General features: G+C 32.7%; 3 protein-coding genes across 3 annotated transcripts; 2 read left to right on the top strand and 1 right to left on the bottom strand.

The window, feature by feature from the left end:
- The first annotated feature begins 147 nt into the window (after positions 1-147).
- LOC124834969 (chorismate mutase 1, chloroplastic-like) lies at positions 148-7,064 on the top strand. The gene is made up of 6 exons (XM_047309814.2): positions 148-530; positions 1,214-1,439; positions 1,795-1,881; positions 2,588-2,731; positions 5,750-5,842; positions 6,559-7,064. Exons 1-6 carry the CDS (start codon positions 379-381, stop codon positions 6,793-6,795), a joined length of 939 nt encoding a protein of 312 aa, XP_047165770.2. The 5' UTR covers positions 148-378; the 3' UTR covers positions 6,796-7,064.
- A 2,001-nt stretch (positions 7,065-9,065) lies between these two features.
- LOC124834978 (early nodulin-like protein 17) lies at positions 9,066-11,513 on the top strand. Its single transcript, XM_047309826.2, has 2 exons — positions 9,066-9,372; positions 10,901-11,513. The coding sequence occupies exons 1-2, from the start codon at positions 9,180-9,182 to the stop codon at positions 11,236-11,238; spliced, it is 531 nt and encodes a 176-aa protein (XP_047165782.1). The 5' UTR covers positions 9,066-9,179; the 3' UTR covers positions 11,239-11,513.
- Positions 11,514-14,735: 3,222 nt separating this feature from the next.
- LOC124834952 (uncharacterized) lies at positions 14,736-16,586 on the bottom strand. Its single transcript, XM_047309791.2, has 2 exons — positions 15,895-16,586; positions 14,736-15,422 (listed from the first exon to the last, which is right to left on the bottom strand). Exons 1-2 carry the CDS (start codon positions 16,411-16,413, stop codon positions 14,979-14,981), a joined length of 963 nt encoding a protein of 320 aa, XP_047165747.2. The 5' UTR covers positions 16,414-16,586; the 3' UTR covers positions 14,736-14,978.
- Between the last annotated feature and the right edge of the window lie 2,303 nt (positions 16,587-18,889).

Below are 18,889 nucleotides of genomic sequence, written 5' to 3' on the forward strand. Positions count from 1 at the left end.
ATTAAAAAAATATAAATATATTTAGATAACTCTTTAGAAAAAAAAAAGTCATAGTTTTATGAGATTTTGATCCCTATAAATATAAAACAATAGTTCTTCCAATTGTTTGTATATTTACCCTAAAAAGCCAAATTTTCTGAAGACCAAAGTTGTAACGTCGTCAGTGTTTGGTGTGGTCTTTGGTCTGTTCTCACATCGCCACCTACTACGTTTCAGGAGTCCACACAATCAAATACTCTGTTCTATTCCCACCCACCAAACCTTTTCCAATGCTTCAATCCTCATTTCTCTCTCTTTCTTAACTCTTCCTCTTTTTATCTCTTTGTCACTTTTCCATAACCCCAATTCACTTTCTCTTTGTTTCTATCTTTCTCTCCAATGGAGTCCAAGCTCCTCAGCCATTTCCTTCCTTCCACACCCGCATGCATTTTTCATCCCACACCTCTCAGGGCTTCGATTTCCTTCAACCCCACTTCGGATTTTCTTCCAAAAAGCAGTCTTTCTTTCCGCCCACGCGCTGCTTCCATTGAGTAAGAATCGTTAAATCATCTGCATTCACGTGGGGTTTTGTTTTTAATCTGAAAGTTTCGATTTTTTTCATGTGGGTGTTTGTAATTGAAATTGTGTTTAGAATTCATGATCAAGGTTTGGGATTCAATGGGACTTGGTGGATTACAAAGAGGAAAGTGCATGATGATGGAATTGGGTTCCTTGTGTGTTCTTGATCAGTCACGTCAATGGTCTTTTTTTTCTTTCTAATTTTCAGGTTTGCTAGTAAGGGGATTAAAACACTTTTTTATTACTTAAGGCTGTAATTTTAGGACGAAAGTGTGATTTTATATTCTTAGTACTGTTGTTGATGCTTTTCTCTTCATTGAATATTTTATGAATATGATATGCATGGATAGTGGGAATTTTTTTTATTCCATCAACCAATCTGAGATTACCATGTGAAACAAATTTGTTCTTCTACAGTAACTAAAAAGATTACATGGATGCATAGAGATAAAATTTACATTTATACTTTTTTATGAGTTCATGTTTTATACTTTAATATGTTGATTTTTATTCTTCTTTTGTTATGCTTTCAATTGTGCTTGGTTGTCAAGAAGGGATACTGAGGTTGCAAGTGGTGTCTTCCCCCATCATTTTTTCCTTTTTTTTTATATTTTGTTCAGTCATGTTTTAAATTTGCCCTATTTCTTCTGTGTAGATCAATGCCAATAAAGAAAAGAGTTGATGAGAGTGAATATCTGACCCTTGATCAGATAAGGCATTCTCTAATTCGTCAAGAGGATAGCATCATCTTCAGTCTCTTGGAGCGATCACAATACTGTTACAATGAAGATACATATGATCCAGATTTCTTCTCCATGAATGAATTTCATGGATCATTGGTGGAGTACATGTTGAGGGAAACTGAGAAGCTTCATGCCAAGGTCTGAACCTAAGCTTATTTTTTATAATGTAACTGAATGTTCTTAATGCATAAATATAGTTCAGGATGTGCATAAAAAAAATCTGTATTGAATTTCTTCTACCAAAAGCATCCAAGCTGTCCCTACCAATTTTAACTGTCACAAAAGTCTGCCCTTTTACTCAATTGATGAGCTATTTTAACTGTTTCTTCCTATTATATTGTCCCCAAAATTTATTTCATTAATGGTTTGTAAATTCATGCCTACTTTGTTCTGATGTGCATCCAAACTTTCATCCGCAAATCCAACTGCAATAAGTTTTGTCTCTCATTTTCAAAATATTGATTTCACGGACTGAATTTCCATTCCACTGAAGGTGGGCAGGTACAAGAGCCCCGATGAGCATCCATTCTTTCCTGAAGGCCTACCTGAACCAATGTTACCACCATTGCAGTACCCTCAGGTACAGCATATTCCATAGCAGTAATCAAGTTTGTACTATTAAGATTTTCTGTTGCTGCTAAGTTTATTATGTTCACTTGCACTGAACTACACTTTCAGGTAGATGGAATAACAATGTGTAGAACTCTTTGAATTCCTCCTCTCCAAGTCCATTTGTATCACTAGTAGTGATGTAGGCACAAAGAGGACATGTCAATTATTCAATTCTTGCTTTTTATAGAATTTTAAAACTGATCGAAACTGGCTTATAAAAGTTTAATTGTAAAGAAGCAGTTCCTTATAGAAGTATAACATCTGTAAGATGTGTTCCTTTTTGATGAATTGAAATGATAGTTTTCTCTTTTCAATAATGATGAAATTGAAACATTATAGTTACATGAAAAGGGAAATATGTACACCAAGTTGGGAAGTGACCATTCTATACTTCAGCCCAACACGTTTGCCTAGTAAAGTGAAACGAGTGGAAGGAAAATCAATTAGCTGTTAACCGAAAAAATTATGGTTTAATTCTTTCTGTACTTCTTATGTGCTTAATGAATTTATAAAAATGGTTGGCCAGTGGATGACATGCCTTGCAAGCATAGAGTAGTTCTTAGTTGTCTGCATTGGAATACTATGTGGACCATATCCATGTACCAAAATAAATTGGTGTTGTATCTTTCTTGCGCTAATTGCTTCTTCTTTGAATTTGTGTCATGTATGAATAGGTGTTGCACCCTATTGCCGAGTCAATTAATATAAACGAGAAAGTATGGAGCTTGTACTTTAGAGTTCTCATCCCTCAAATAGTTAAGCAAGGAGATGATGGTAACCTTGGATCTAGTGCTGTTTGTGATGTAACATGCTTGCAGGTACACACTATTAGTTTCCTTTAGTTGAGTTCATATCTACATTCAAATGGTTTCCAGGGGTTGTACAACATTGTCTTTTCAATTATTTTATTTACTTCATTTAAAGTCTCTCAATGCATACTGTTCTATTATATATGAATCTATCTATACCATCATTCATATCTTTTTCTATTTCCTCTTTGGTATTTGATAGGAACCCATAAATAGTTAGGCCCAAATCCAAAATATCGAAGATGTATGTTAGATAGAGAATGAATGACAAAGTAAGGGATCAAAATGGCATGATAGAGAATGAGAAGAATCCTTCCGTGTAAGAAATTGATGAGCTGGCATAGTAGGAAAGGAGTGATTCTGTTGTATGGGTATAAGCGTGGGAAGATAGCGGGGGAGAATAGGTTGGTATTTGGGACAGACTAGGTACTCTCTAACTGTTTAGAGATACTTTATACTTTTCTTATTGTTCTGTATTTTCTTTCCTGATTCAGGCATTGATGTCATTCTGATACAATCCTGATTTCATTACTAATACAGTGATTATTCAACTATACTTTTGCTTTCTTATTTCTGGTACCTATCAATAGGTATCAAAGCTCACGATTCCTGGGGTTTTGATGGTTATGACATAGCAATGGAGTCGAGAGTTGAAAATTTAGAGAAAAGTATGCTTGAATGGAAGCATGAGAGTGAAATCCAAATGGACGAAATCAAATAGCTACTGAAGGAAAAAAATTGAGGGTACACAGCCAATCATGATAACGACATTTTCCGAAACGACGAATGTGTGCAGTGTTAGTAGCATTAGAGGAGGATCGGGCACTGAATTGGTACCATTGGTGAGAGGAACAAACACCTTTACCGAGCTGGGTCCAGTTCAAGGAGGCAGTGATTCGAAGGTTTCAATCGGAGATAGTACAAAATCCTTTTGGGCCATTGTTGAGCATTAAACAAACTGGGACAGTCATGGAATATAGGAAAAAATTTGAGATGATTTCAGCCCCATTGAAAAACGTTGATCGGGTAATGTTAAAAGGAATTTTTCTAAATGGATTCCGTGAAGAATTGCAAGTCGAACTGAAGCTATACAACATGGAGTCACTATCAGAACTCATGAATCAGGCCCTATTGTTGGGAGAGAAGAATTGGGCTAGAAAGGGGTATTAGGCTCCTGTGAGAAAGCGAGCACGAGTGAGAAGCGGACTTCTCCAACTGTGACAAATATGAGTAGATTGTATAATGCAATGGTAGATATTGTGAAGAATAAATTGTATGCTCAAAGGCCCAATTATGAAAGTACGAGATCAACTGAGCCCCAACCACTCAATGGGTTCGGTGGAGAGAAAAAAGACAATATGAGCAGGAGGCTTTCGCAAGCTGAGTTGCAAAAATAGAGTAAAAAGGGGTTGTCTTTTAAGTATGGGGAGAAGTGGGGACCTGAACATGAATGCAAGCTGAAGCATTATAAGCTGGTTTTGATGGAAGAATGAGGGAGGAAGAATCAGAGGATTGGGATGAGGAAGAGGAAGAAAAACCAGAGTTGGAGCACAAGACACTTCAATTGTCTTTGAAAAGTAAGGTGGGGCTGATCTATCATAAATCTTTTGAGATTTGGGGAACTATTGGCCAAAGACGAGTGCTGATATCGGTTGATTGTGGAGCAACTAGCAGCTTCCTTTCTAGAAAATTAGAAGCTGAGTTTGATCTTCTAGTGGAGAATGCCCCTATTTATACTGTGGAGGCAGGAACGGGTGAGAAGGTGAAGGGTAGAGAGGACTATGTAGAGGAGTTGATCTTGGGTGCAGGGAGTCAATTGAAACATGATTATTAAATGGAGTGAAGAAGGAGGTAATAAGGTGTTAAAGGGAGACCGTTCACTAAGCAAGACACAAACATCTTGGAAGAGCATGATTAAAGCCTTACAAGATGAAGGAGTAGGCTACTATATTGCACACCAGCAGTTGAAGATACAACCTTATAAATTAAAGAGCTTGGCTAAAAAGGTCTGACAAAAGTTAAGTCTGAGATATTATGGGCGTTACGAAATTATGGAGAAGTTTAGTCCGGCTGCCTATAAACTGCAACTACCTTTAGGAAGCAAAGTGCACCCAGTTTTCTACGTTATTGCACTGAAGAAATCCGTCACTGCAACAATCCCCAACCAACCGTTCCCTTTATTTTTAGCAAATGATTGGGCATTGAAGGTTCAACCAGCAGAAGTGCTTGCTGTTAGAAGGAACCAACTAGGGGATTTCAAAATTCTTTTTAGGTGGAAGGATTTGCCAGATTTTGAAAATTTGTGGGAAGCTCTGTCTACACTCAAGGAGCATTTTCCTGATTTTCACCTTGAGGACAAGGTGCATCGAGGAGGGGAGTGTTGATAGGAACCCATAAATTGTTAGGCTCAAACCCAAGTTATCTAAGATGTATGTTAGATAGAGAATGAATGACAAAGTAGGGGATCAAAATGGCATGATAGAGAATGGGAAGAATCTTTTCATGTAACAAACTGCTGAGCTGGCACGGTAGGAAAGGAGTGATTTTGTTGTATGGGTATAAAGCGTAGGAAGATATTAGGGGAGAGAGACTAGGAACTCTCTAACTGTCTAGAGATACTTTCTACTTTTCTTACTGTTCTGTATTTTCTTTCCTGATTCAGGCACTGATATCATTCTGATACCGTCTTGATTTCATTACTAATACAATGATTGTTCAGTTGTACTGTGCTTTCTTATTTCTGGTACCTATCTGTATTTAACCTTTTAGTACATGTGCTATGTGAAGTCTAATAGATTTGTTTTTTTTTAAAATCTTTCGCTGTAATGAAGAAAAGAAAGCTGACCCTCATTAAAATAAGATCAACTAGTGAATTGTTTGAACAGGGATTGGTGGAAATTATTTTAGCTTGCAAGTTTCCTTCTGAAAAATTCACCAATTTCACTGCCTCAGTTTAGTAAGTTGAGATTGTAATGATAAATTCTGTCTCTTATATTGATGGAAACTTGTGATTTGTTGTGACTGCAGGTTCTTTCAAAAAGAATCCATTATGGAAAGTTTGTAGCCGAGGCAAAATATCAAGCTTCTCCCGATTCATATAAGCCTGCCATTTTAGCTCAGGTACAATACAATTTGTGTTACTTATTTGCTTATACGGATTCATACTATCAACGGTAAATCTGCTTCACAAAGGAAACATTTTATCCAATTAGTGATAAACAAATCATGCTAATTTTGTGTCATAAGTTTTTCTTGTCATATCTATAAAATAAATCTGCTTGGTTTCTGGTAAATGGTACTGCTTTTGATGGAAATCTGCTTCAAGTGGAAACATTTCATTATAGTAGTGATAAACTTCTGGTGCTAATTTCATATCATAAGTTTTTTGTGTCATGTATAATAACATCTGTTTGGTTTCTGGTAATAGTATTATCTTCTATCTCATTTATGAGTATAAAAAGGGCTAAGTTCATACAGGTTAATAAAATCAATTAGTTTCATTAAATTTTACTAATTTTCTAATATTCTTAAAATTCACTTTTCTTAATCTCGTAAGACAAACTTGTACACATAATGATAATACAACCAAATGTTAGAAAAATTATCACCAAATGGAGTTGAAACAGTTTGAATTTGCTTATATTTAAGAGAAAAAAAGTCCTTTTTTGCTTATAAACCAGAACAGAAGGAGTACTGATTTTGATGGACATGCTTTACAAGTTTCAAGTGTTTACAATCTTAGTATATTGCTAAGGGACAATTTTGAGGTTGTTTTCATTTTTCTGTAAGCTGGATTCTTCACATAATCAACTGGTCTTATCTTGGTGTTTTTTCAGGACAAAGAGAAATTGATGGAATTGCTTACATATCCTGAAGTTGAAGAGGCAATCAAGAGGAGAGTTGACATGAAGACCAAGACTTATGGGCAAGAAGTTATCATAAATTTGAAGGAACACAGAACTGAGCCAGTCTACAAAATAAATCCAAATTTGGTTGCTGATCTTTACAGTGATTGGATCATGCCTCTCACAAAGGAAGTTCAAGTTGCTTATTTGTTGAGAAGATTGGACTGAACATAGCAAGCACATTTTCAATCATATTGTTCATAGGGTATTATATTTTCTAGGAAGTATACTTGCAATGGGTAATTTCTCTTTAATCATCACCATAAACTTTAGCTATTGTAATTATTATAACATATGAGGAATTTGATTTTGGGCTCTTGTATAATAATTGATGCTATATTTTATGTTGTTTTTTCCTTGTGTTGAAAACATTGTAACTTCAATCTTGTAGTGTTGTTATAATAAAAGGAAGTGAAGAGTTAAATCCTTTGTTTCAATCATATTTTTCTTGAGAGATGACAATTTCCCGTCCTTGTTTTTATTATGTAATTATAAAACTTGTAAACTAACCTAACCCAAATGAAAATAAAAGTTTGGAAAAACTCACAAGTCATATATAATATTATAGTTTGATTACTTTTGCATGTTATAAAAGTTCAAATCATGTATACTTCAAATGTTAAGTTTCTAGGTGGAATACAGCAAATTGTAAACAGATTCAGCAAGAAAGCATTACAGTGTTCCACAGTTTTAATATATATATATATAAATTTAAGAAATAGGTATGAGACAGCAAAGTTTGCATGTCGTATTAATGTACTTGTTGTGTTGTGGTATCGTGATTTTAGGAAAAAGCAGGACCACATTCATGGCTAAAGAAAAAAAGTGTTATTGTGTGGATGTTGATATCAACCAACACATGCAACAGGAGAAATAAATAACAAATTCAAGATAAGGATTGTAATATAATATAATATTTATTGATCCAGGTGTCAAATTCATACACGTTCATTTGTTTATCAATTACTTTTTCATTAAATATGTAATTTTGTTTTCTTTCAAATGTTTGAAATATGTATTTTCATATAAAATCGTGATGAGAAAAACTATCCATATTCGAAAGGGTGGTCCTTCTCGTAATAAAGTAAATGTTTGAAGAAAGACTATTTTTAACCAGTTTTGGAGTAGCATTTTAGTAATATAAAAGTAATTTTTAATTAGAAAATAATATATTTGTGAAGAATAAAAAAAACATTTAACCTGTAGTTATTTTTAAGTAACTGAACCTATTATGTATTAATGCTGTTTAATTGTCTTAGAGTATAATAGTTAGTATAGTATAAGATAAAGTAATAATAAAATATAAATTAAAATTGAATTGCAAGCATGGATAACAAAGGTTGGGATTGTATTTTACCACTCTTGTTTTTTTTCAAACCTTAATTTTATTATACTTTATTTTTATTACTCTCATATGTATTAATTTAAATAATTCCAAAGTCATCTCTTAACAATGAAGATACCAAGAAATATAATCAATTTCTTGGTCATAAATGTATTTTTTGCATTAATAATATGAACTTAACCCTTTAACAACTCTAAATATATTTCTAATATTTAAAATGATTAACTGATTTCATTCAAATTCGATTTATATAAAAGTTTTCAATATAAATATAAGAAGAAAAGATGAGTGATAAATAATTTCAAACATTTAATATAAAATTTAAATTATATATATATATATATATATATTGTCAGAAATAAAATAATAAAAGAAGAAAGAAAAAAAATAAATGATACCATGCAATTTGACTTATGGTTTCATTTAACTTGTATAATTTTTTAAATATTATTTATTATATACCGTATAATTTTTTACATTATTTCATTCATATTATATATTTAAAATATGAATTTCTATATTTATTTTATAAATTAATTTTTAAGTTTTACGTTTAGAAAATCTTTAGTTTTATATTTTTTTACGAGATATTGTTTTTTGTTCTTTTAAATTTCTATGGAGGAATACAAAACCATTACTCATCCATGATAAACTGAACCTAATAATATGTAAGTTTTTTCCAAAAATCATTTTAAAAGATATATTTACACTCTTATATCTAATCTTCAGGATCTTAACAAGTTAAAAAAATAATAAAACTTACCTTTTAAAATATAATTCTATATTTAGGGAAAATATTTATGTTTAATATTCATGTTTAAAAATAAGACTTTTTCTCATTACATATAATAACACTATCCGTATCATATCCTAATATTTATTTTAAATAATTGTTTTTTTATAATTTCTTCTTCAGTAAAAATCCCATTTTTAGGAAGATACCTTAAAAGCTGTACTATTTCCTGCGCGTATTGTGATAAAAAAAATCAATGGTAGATCTAGAAAGCAACAACAACCCTAGAAAATTGAAATTAAATAAAAAAAAGACAACTTTCACACAACAGATGCTATTTAAAAAACCCCAAAAGAACCAAAAGGAGTCCTTAAAAGGCCAAAAGAACAGAACATTGTGACAGAGTGTTCCAGAGTTTGTTGAACTGTGAAGAGAAGAGAAGAGGGTAACTGCAACCAAGCAAGCGAAGCAGTGATGGAGGATAGGATGAAGAAGACGGTGCTTTCTCCACCCATTGTGCTTCTCTTTCTAGCTTTCTCACTTCTTCTCTTGCTTCCAGAAGCTTCGGCTACAAAGTTTAACGTTGGAGATAGCAAGTTTTGGAACCCCAATATCAACTACACTGAATGGGCCAAAGGAAAACATTTCTACCTTGGAGATTGGCTGTGTAAGTTCCCTTTCTCTCTTTATCTATTCATGTGTTTTGTCTGGGACTGGACTTTTTGTTTCCGTGCTGGGTGTTGTGTTGGTGCAGTCTCTCTGTGAACCGGATCTGATTTAGTACGAGGATTGGATGAAATAGATAAAGCTGTTATCTTTCTGTTGTTTTCATCGCTGAATTTACTGTCTTTTGAAGCAAGAGGGTCCATATTTGATAGTTTCAATTTCAGATCTTTTGGTTTTCTTCCGTCTTTAGTTAACCTTTGGGTCTTTTGTTGAACTCATGCTAGGTGGATAAGAACAGTGAAAGAATTTGGATGGTGTTATAGAAGAACTGGGAATTGTTGTGTGTATATTACCAGCATTTTGTAAATGAACTGTAAGAGTTGTGTTTTTAGGGGAATGGTGTTGGAGTTTTTCCCACATTCCCTGCCTCATTTAATTTTGATTTCTTAATTGATATTTTCTGTCTAGAGGGAGTGTAAATGAAAAATAGGGTTTTGAATTTGGATCCCTTTTTGTGCTTTTGTTGACTTGGGCTGCATTTCCAAATCCTTAGTTAACATCCTTATTCTGTTGCTTGTTCGTGCATTTCTCTCTTTCAGTGAAAATTCCTCGTTTTTGTGCCGTCAAAATTTTCATGGTTACTTTTGGTGTGAATGCAAGTTAATTTGTGTTTTTCATGGTTCTTGCATCTTCTCTCCCCGTTGGTGTTGAGTTCTGGATGCTCACCACCAAGATAAGCCATAAATATGTGAATGGTTAAACAAAAATGTGGAATAGCAATCAAACAATTGAAATGTGAACAAGAATAGAGAATTGCAGTCTTGTTTAACCTTTAAACAATTTTTAGCTGTGGCAGGATGCACTCTATACTGCCATATTCTGCGTATTATAGCATGTTGCTCGAGTTTATGAGTTCACTAATTTACCCAAATTAATCAAAAGGTTAAGCTGAATATTCCCATCAATTAACATCACAGTAAAAATGAGGTGAAGTAAAGTTAAAAGAATGACTTTCACCCTCAATTAGTGGCTCAATTTGTTAATGGAATGCAACATAACATAACAGATATAGTACATGTTTGAAATGTAAAACTTACTTTTGAAGGACATTCTGTATCTTTTAGTCTCAAAAGTACTTTTAGAATGAGGCTAAGGGTAATCCAAACAAGGTAATAGGTATTCATTATTATTGAAGATCCTAAGTAAAGATAAGACAAGTTTATAGTATATAAGTGGGTATAAATCTCATTTTTCAAGTTGGTTTTGTTGGATTCAGTAATAGTTAAAGTTCACTTCTTAATAATTATCTCTTCTATCTTAGAAGTTTTCTACTCTAGTTTTGATTTGTACTCTCATTGCCTTGTCATACCTCAATTTTTGGTTATAGAAGCACACAAACACTTGTAAGAAGTAGCAATGAACAAAGTTGTGTGGTGGTTGGGTGCAAATTTTGAGTTCCAAACCAAGATTTTATGGAATGCAATGTTTCCTAGTTCATATATTCATGCTAACTATGTCTGTTTTTGCAGATTTTGTTTACGACAGGAACCAAGCTAGCGTGCTGGAAGTGAACAAGACCGATTATGAGACTTGTAACTCTGATCATCCACTCACAAACTGGACAAGGGGTGCAGGAAGAGATGTGGTTCCTCTAAACGTAACCAAAACCTACTACATCATCAGTGGCAAAGGGTTCTGCTTCAGTGGCATGAAGGTGGCTGTTCATGTTGAAAAGCTACCACCTCCGCCGAAAGCCGCCCCTGTAAAATCCGGCGCACCAACACTCTTCTCCACCGGCCACATTCTTCTCACGCCGGTTGTTTTTGCCGTCGGAGCAGCGTGGGATGCATTCATTCATTTCTGGTAGTGAATACCACACCACCATTGAACAACATCATTGGATAAGTGTTAATGTTGTGTTAGTTGATTTTATTTTTTGTTGAAAGGCAATTGTTGTCTGCATTGCATGGTGATGGTAGTTGTTGGCCTCAAATGGGTCAGACAAAAGGGTGATTTTTCAGCAAGTTAGGTAGTGTCTGTTTGATTTTCAAAATGTGTTGTGTTTCTGCATGATTATGGTCAGAAATATGCCACAAACTGGTTTAAATTAATTTGATTTATTGGAGAATTCAAATGCGGGAATTGCGGGAATTTGTATCATGCTTTAGGACTGGTAGGACCTTCTGCATGTGCTTGTAGCATCATCATCACTGCATTTTACTTTTCATCAATGTTTTCATGTCTTAAACTTAAATCCCATATTAATACGTATTTAGAAGACCCTTTTTCATATAATTAAGAAATTTTAATTTATCTTTGAAACTTATATGTCAGATTAGACTTTTGTTGCAAACATAAAGATAAAGTTCATATCTGACTTTACTTGAACAGAACTACATTGTGACTAAAATTCATGTGATCTGCAAAAGGAAGATTAACATCAATTTCAAAGTCAATATAGAATATCAAAACTTTGCTTCATTCTTCTACATTTTCTGTTTTGTCAAGCAGAACAAAGTCAATGCAGAATATAAAAAAGTTCTACCATTTAGTAGAGAGTTGAATTTCTTAAGCTTGGAATCAGTGGTTAAATTTTTAACTTCATATGACTAAACTTCGTTTGAAGAGGCAAAATTCATTTGGGTGATCTTTTGTCCCGAAAAGGTTGATAATTTTTTATTGGCTGAGTCATGTTCTTGGAACGCACACAAAAAGTCGTTGCAAAATGGTCCCTCAAAAGTTCAGTTAATATTTTTTATGATTTGAAGATTCAAACTAGTTATGTAAGTATATAGTGTAAGTCAAATTTCGAGTATATACACGAAGAATTAAGATTAATTTCCTCCCTTCTTTAATTCTATGATTGAAATTACGTTGTTTATTTTTCAGCAAATGGAGAAATGAACGATAACTTCAACCAAGTTTTATTTAGCAAGCATACTTTCCAGTAAAAACTAATTTACAAAGAAAATATTTATATAGTAAGATATAAAAAGTTCTGTTTTAATTTATATTATTTATTTGGTTTATGTACTAAAATAGGTAATTTTTTTTTCGAATGTGGATTACTTTTTAAATTTATTACGTATCTAGATTGAGTCGTGGATAGAGCGGGTCGTGCATACCGGTTACGATTTTATTGAAAAAATCGTGAATAACATAAACAATTTTTAATAATATTGAAATTGTATTCAATTATAACCAAATGATAATTTCAACTTTAATATATTTGAAAAGAAATCAAATGACAAATTTACGATACATACATAATTAATTAAAGTCATGCATCATATAATTAATTAAAGTTTTGAGAGGTTGACAAGACAATTCGAAAAGTTTGGTTAAGTACATGAAAAATTTAAATACTTCAACAAGACATTAAGAGAATTAGACTAAGTGTATGATAGACAAGATATTCAGATATATCAATAAAGTGCATGAAAAAATCAGATAATTCAACGAAAAATCAGATAGCTCGATGCAAAAGTTTAAACAATTCAAGTGCATAAAGAGCTCACAATATGTTGTCAAGCTATTTCATTATATTATATAAACAAATTATTGTAAACCTTTTAACACTTATGTATTTCATAGATAAAAAAATGTATATTATATTAAAAAAATATTTCGATATGTTTTTAGCTTAACATATTTCATTCTTTTTGATAGGTTGTGTAAGTGAACTATAATTGAAAATTTCTCCTTTATTCATGAGACGTCTTATTGGATTCTATAAATTGATCTTAAAATAAATTTTGCAATCCTACTAAAATTAAGGACAAAAGTTATTATTTAAATTTGAGTTGAAAATGTAATTATTTTTAATGCGTTTTAATATATAAAGTTTATTAGTAGAAAGTAATCGATATTCTATATCGTTAACAATATTTCTCAAGAACTATTAAAATTTGGACTGTAAATTGTTGGAATCTTATTAAAAATAATCGATAAATATAAATTATTCGAATCGTTAAATTATAAATTAATTCCTATATAGATTATTTTTAATCTAATAGTGTGGAATTATGAATGTAAAGTTATTAATATAAACAATAAAATAATAAAATCATTTTAATCTATTGAAGGTATAAGATTGATTATAGTTTTTATTAAAATTCCACTCATCGTACTGCATTCTATGCAAGTATGATTAATTAAAGAAACAAGAAATGTATAGTTTGAAATTTCAATTGATAGGTTATGATATATTTATTGATTGTAACTCTCTTAAATTCATTCTAGTTTCGTATTTAATTGATAATTTAAAAGGATTGTTATTTGACACCCGCTTAATAGTTGTAATTTTTTCATATTAATAAACTCATTAAAATTTCAATTGGTAATGTTATAAATTTTAGTGTTTGAATTTTCATTAATCAGTTTATATAATTAAGCAATTGAATTTTTTAATAAAATATTAAATTATAATAATCGAGATTGATTATAATCAATGTTATTATATTTATCAAGTTATTTTATAAATTTAATTTAAGAGAATAACCTTTTATTTTATTTTTTTAATTTAATTATTATAATAAATCACTCATTTAACATTTAGGTTAAAAAATAGTTAAGATACAGAATAATTATCTTAGAGTTACACAAAGAATTATATATATATATATATATATATATATATATATATATATATATATATAAATATTACAAATGAAACTAATCTCAAACATGCAATAAGATAAAATAATACGAAGATATATTAATTTTAAATCAAAGTAAATAATATTCTTGACAATTTATATTCGAAATTGAAAACATCTCACTTAATTATTTAAATAAATTAAAATAATAGTGAATTAAAACTATACTTAATTTTGAAAATAAAATTAATAAGTTACATCAATACATTTAATTTTAATCAGATTAAAATGAAATTAAACAAGACTAAATTAACATGAAATTAAAATTAATTAACACAAACATAATTTGATAAAGAAAATTGGGTAGAACAAAACTTAATTTATAAAAATTCACAAATCTACATGAAACTTTGTTATTGCATATTCTAATATATGTCTCATAATTTTCTTAAATAAATTTTCTCCAATTGATTAATTCTATTTCATTTATCGAAATGCACCATTACATTAAGATAATTATAACTAATATGGTTTTCATGATTTCACCATTCAATTTGATAATATAGTTATATATTTTGATAATCCAGATCAAGGCCTGAAGTGATTCTTAAAGTACCCGAATTACAGGAAGCCAACCTAAAGTCCTAAAGTCCTGATTATGGAATGACCTGTATAAATGCGAAGACCTAAAGTAGATTTCTCTAGATTGCACTTTGTTTTAATTTCACATTATCACTGACTTGAAAAAGAAAAACAACACTTTCAATAACCTAATTTGCTCACTTACCTTCTTCATCCATGCTTCACATCAATAACCTAAAGTCCTTACATCTGTTACATTATTCAACTATATAATGTAAACTTTGTCATACATCAAGAAATTAATTCACTATTCTAGTTAAAAGGTTTATCACAGTAGTCATTATAAACACTAACAACTTGACATTTTCTCAACTCAATTTCTGAGGCTATGAAAAAGGAACTTACATAAGAGGAAGAGTGTTGGTGTTTAGCCAGAACCGGAATCAAGAACAGGAAGCCTGCAATGCAAGCTGATTGATTTATCAGTCTCGCGAGTGCCTGGAATGAAGAACTGAAATATCACTGTGAGGCAACTGCCCTGTGGACCAATCCCGTAGAAAGCACAATCTGGTCTGGCCAAGTGACACTGGAGGCTCTTGGCGAAGTGCTTCACACTCACTTGCACAGATTGTCCATCTCCTCTTGAAATGGACCTTGACGATCGTGTCTGAGCACTGACATTTTGATCTTCAGAAGGGGCATTTGTTTGCTCTCCAATCACCACCAGTCTCCGAAACTCAGCACCCAGACTGATCAGTGTGGTTGAAACCTGCACGCTCAAATCCCCATGCTTACTTATGAACACATTCACAACATCTCCCACCTGCTTCATCCGATCCACCAAGTTCAACAATTGATTCGAATCAGGAACCTGCATGGATTTCGAAATTAAATGAGTGAAAAAGACTCAGATTTCCATTGATTCATCTTCTCTTACACACAAACACGACTACACAGTCTCATTAGCCACTCCAACCCTCTCTGATCACAACTCACTAGGAGAATTATTCACATTACTACTACAATGTAACTTGCTAAAGAAAATCTCTCTCTACCAATTCAAACTAATCTCCTCTTATAAATATAGTAAATTCTCTTAACCGCGTAATAATTTTAATTTCAAAATAACTTCCTATCTCAATATTAACTACACGCCGTAAATCAAAACAACCTAACTTTTACAAAAAGGTTTTAGAAACCTGTCCACAACCCTGGTTTTTGTAGTGTTCAGAACTGTTATTCAACGGCAATTTGACCACAACAATCAGCAAGTGTCTGCAATTTTCTCCAATATCAAAAAAATACGATAAAGCTATATATATGAAATTGGAAGAGTGAAGAACCTGAACGAGTGTTGGAGGGAGATCCTGCGCCGAATCGAGCGCGCTCTGAAGCTCGGTAACCTGCGCCCTCGACAAGGGTTTGGAGATGGGAATGTCCTGAATCACAGCCGACTTATAGCCACGCGTTTCCAGCGTGAGGAAGGGCATGGACTGGGTGGAGTTCGGGGACAGTTTCTTGACGAGCTTGATCTCGAGGCGCGTGGCGGTGGAGGAGGAAGCGGAGTACTCGGAGGCGATGGCGACGGCGCTGCGGAGGGCGCGGAGGAGGAGGGAGAGGTCGAGGGCGAAGGCGATGCGGTCGTCGTTGTTGCTGGAGATTCGGTAGTCGTGAAAGAGCGCCTCCTTGCGGAACTGCGCGACGGAGTGGACGCCATCGCCGTTGAGGAGGTTGTGGAGGAAGAGCGCGTGATCGCGCGTGAGGTAGAGGTGGCAGGATTTTCCGGTTTTCTCGAGGACGGGGAGGAACCGCTTCTCGAGGAGGTTGACGCCGTTGTCGGTGATGAAGGCCTTGAATTTCATGGCTGAAACGATTTGAATGAAGAAATTGAAAAGTTGGTTAAATGAATGAAGAGAGTGAAGAACTTTGAGATTGTTTTTGCTGGAAAAATTGATTCAATTCAGCCGTTTTTTTTGGGGGGAAACCAAAATGGGAATGGAGAGATACTCACTGAAAATTGGGTTTAGAAGGTTGCTCAGAAAACCGGACCGGTTGGTCTGTTTGATCAAACCTAGTGGATAAACCGGATGGAGTTAATATTACATCAGATTCCTCAAATAAAATTTAACTAATGATTGTTTTTATCAATGATTGAATTAAGAAAGTAACCAAACTATTTAACATAGTAAACAAACAATATTTACATTTTTGTGATAATTTTATTACATAACTGAATTTGTCGTAATATTTTATAGGCCAGGTAAGAGCACTTATGTACAAATATTTTTAAATATAAACAAATGGTCTAAGAAAATACATATTTTCATAAGGAATTGTATATTTAGTAACTAAAACTTTTAATCAATTTTAAAAAGAAATATTTATTTCACTACTAATATAAAAAGATAATAATACTTTGACAACATTGCTTGACAATATTTTGACATAAGTCACGTGTTAAAATATGACTGGTTTACATGGAAATGAAATTTCAAAATGAAAAATGATGTGGAAAAATAATTGGAGGCAGTGTTTCAAGTTGTGGGTTTCAATTTTCAAATTTCAAATTTGTAATGTTAGAGAGAGAAACCGAATCCTAGAGAGAGTCGCTTCCTCTCACCCACCACTGAAGCTATGAGAGAATGATTTCCCTCCCATCCGCCCATTGCCGCCAAAGTGCTGCTGTTTACGTCTACCCACCCACCCACCCATGCAATCTTAGCCGAAGTGGCGGAGAGAACCCGAACCCGAACCCGAACCCGAACCTAAACACGGACTGGATGGTGTATTTGAACCATGTTTTGTTGATGTTAGCGCATGGTTGTTGAAATGAATAGGTTGTGGATTTGGTACTTCATTTTTGAAGACCACTAATGATTACAAAGGCATTAAATTGGATTATATTGTTTGTTATACAATATCCTTGTTGAAATCATACATATTAGTCAATATTAGAAGTTTAAGACCTTGATGTAGAAGTCAGTCTACCCTGGTGTGCATAAGTCATACTCATGGTGCAGAAACAAAAGTGGTAGAAAGACAACATAAGTGGATACTTTAGGCCAAAGTTTTGCAAAAGAAGGTCAACTACGAACATGACACTCATTTTGGAGAGCCTAATTTATTTCTCATCCTTTTTTAAACTTAAAAGTCACGTTGAACCAATTATTATGCCATTTATGAAGAATTATGAAGAATTTTGTGACCTGGAAACCATATTTAGTCAAACTCATGGTGTAGAAACATGAGTGGAGAGGCAAAATAAGTAGGTACTTTAGGCCAAGGTTTTGCATAGGAAGGTCAACTACGAACATGACATGTCTAATTTATTTCTCATCCTTTTTTCAACTTAAAAGTCATGTTCATGCATTCGTTGCCACATAACCCAATTTATTTTCATCATTTTTTCTATATAGAACCCTATACATACAAAGTTTCCTAAATAATCACTTATAAATTTAGTAGGAACTGCAATGCAAACATTTAAAATATTGATATTCTGATCTTCAAATTTCATTAACAATAAATGTAACTAGTACTTTTCTTTAAACATTTTTAACAACAAATATGTACATTCAATCATCATCAATACATTTTTTGTGTTAGATGACTCTCTTTCATTAACAATAATAGATGAAAATTGTCATTTTGTATTTAGAATCCCCCAACCTAATTCCCTAAATAGGCACTTCATTTTAATTTCAATAGTAAAAAAAAATCTAAGATGAAAATTGTCATTTTGTATTTGGAAACCTCCAACTGAACTCCCTGAAAAGGCACACCATTTTAATTTCAATAGTATAAAAAAAATAATCTAAAACACTTATTTCAATAACGCACTTATACCTACAATAACTCTACATCATATGAGAAAAACACATGTAATCACCGACTAAGATGATAAAGTTACTTTCAAAGCTTTCACAAACATGAAAAAAAAGTATGCCACTATATATAAATAAAAGGGAGAAGATTATAGGGTTAAATATGTTTTTAGTCCCTAAACTATTGGTCATTTCTGGTTTTCGTCCCTGTTTCAAAGTAAGGTACAATTTGGTCCTCATTCTTTTCGAAATGTTCGTTTTAGTCCTTGAAAACTAAACACTGTTTAAAAATTTGGTTCTCATTTAGCAACAAATGAGGACTAAAACGAACGTTTCGAAAAGAATGAGGACCAAATTGTACCTTTGAAAGAGGGACGAAAACCAGAAACGACCAATAATTTAGGGACTAAAAACATATTTAACCCAAGATTATATTGAAGAAGTCAAAAAAAAAACACAATATCTTAATATAACCCTATTTATGTCCAATGCTTCAAAATCTAATATAAAGCTC

This window comes from Vigna umbellata, chromosome 9 (assembly GCF_029865625.1).
Source record: "Vigna umbellata cultivar VRB3 chromosome 9, Vumbellata_1.0, whole genome shotgun sequence".
NCBI classification, from domain to species: Eukaryota; Viridiplantae; Streptophyta; class Magnoliopsida; order Fabales; family Fabaceae; genus Vigna; species Vigna umbellata.

Coding starts and splice junctions, on each gene's coding strand:
- LOC124834969 (XM_047309814.2), top strand. CDS start 379: ATGGAGTCCAAGCTCCTCAGCCATTTCCTTCCTTCCACACCCGCATGC. Junction 1,440..1,794: donor CTGAGAAGCTTCATGCCAAG/GTCTGAACCTAA, acceptor ATTCCACTGAAG/GTGGGCAGGTACAAGAGCCC. Junction 1,882..2,587: donor CACCATTGCAGTACCCTCAG/GTACAGCATATT, acceptor ATGTATGAATAG/GTGTTGCACCCTATTGCCGA.
- LOC124834978 (XM_047309826.2), top strand. CDS start 9,180: ATGGAGGATAGGATGAAGAAGACGGTGCTTTCTCCACCCATTGTGCTT. Junction 9,373..10,900: donor CTACCTTGGAGATTGGCTGT/GTAAGTTCCCTT, acceptor CTGTTTTTGCAG/ATTTTGTTTACGACAGGAAC.
- LOC124834952 (XM_047309791.2), bottom strand. CDS start 16,413: ATGAAATTCAAGGCCTTCATCACCGACAACGGCGTCAACCTCCTCGAG. Junction 15,423..15,894: donor TCCCTCCAACACTCGTTCAG/GTTCTTCACTCT, acceptor AAATCCATGCAG/GTTCCTGATTCGAATCAATT.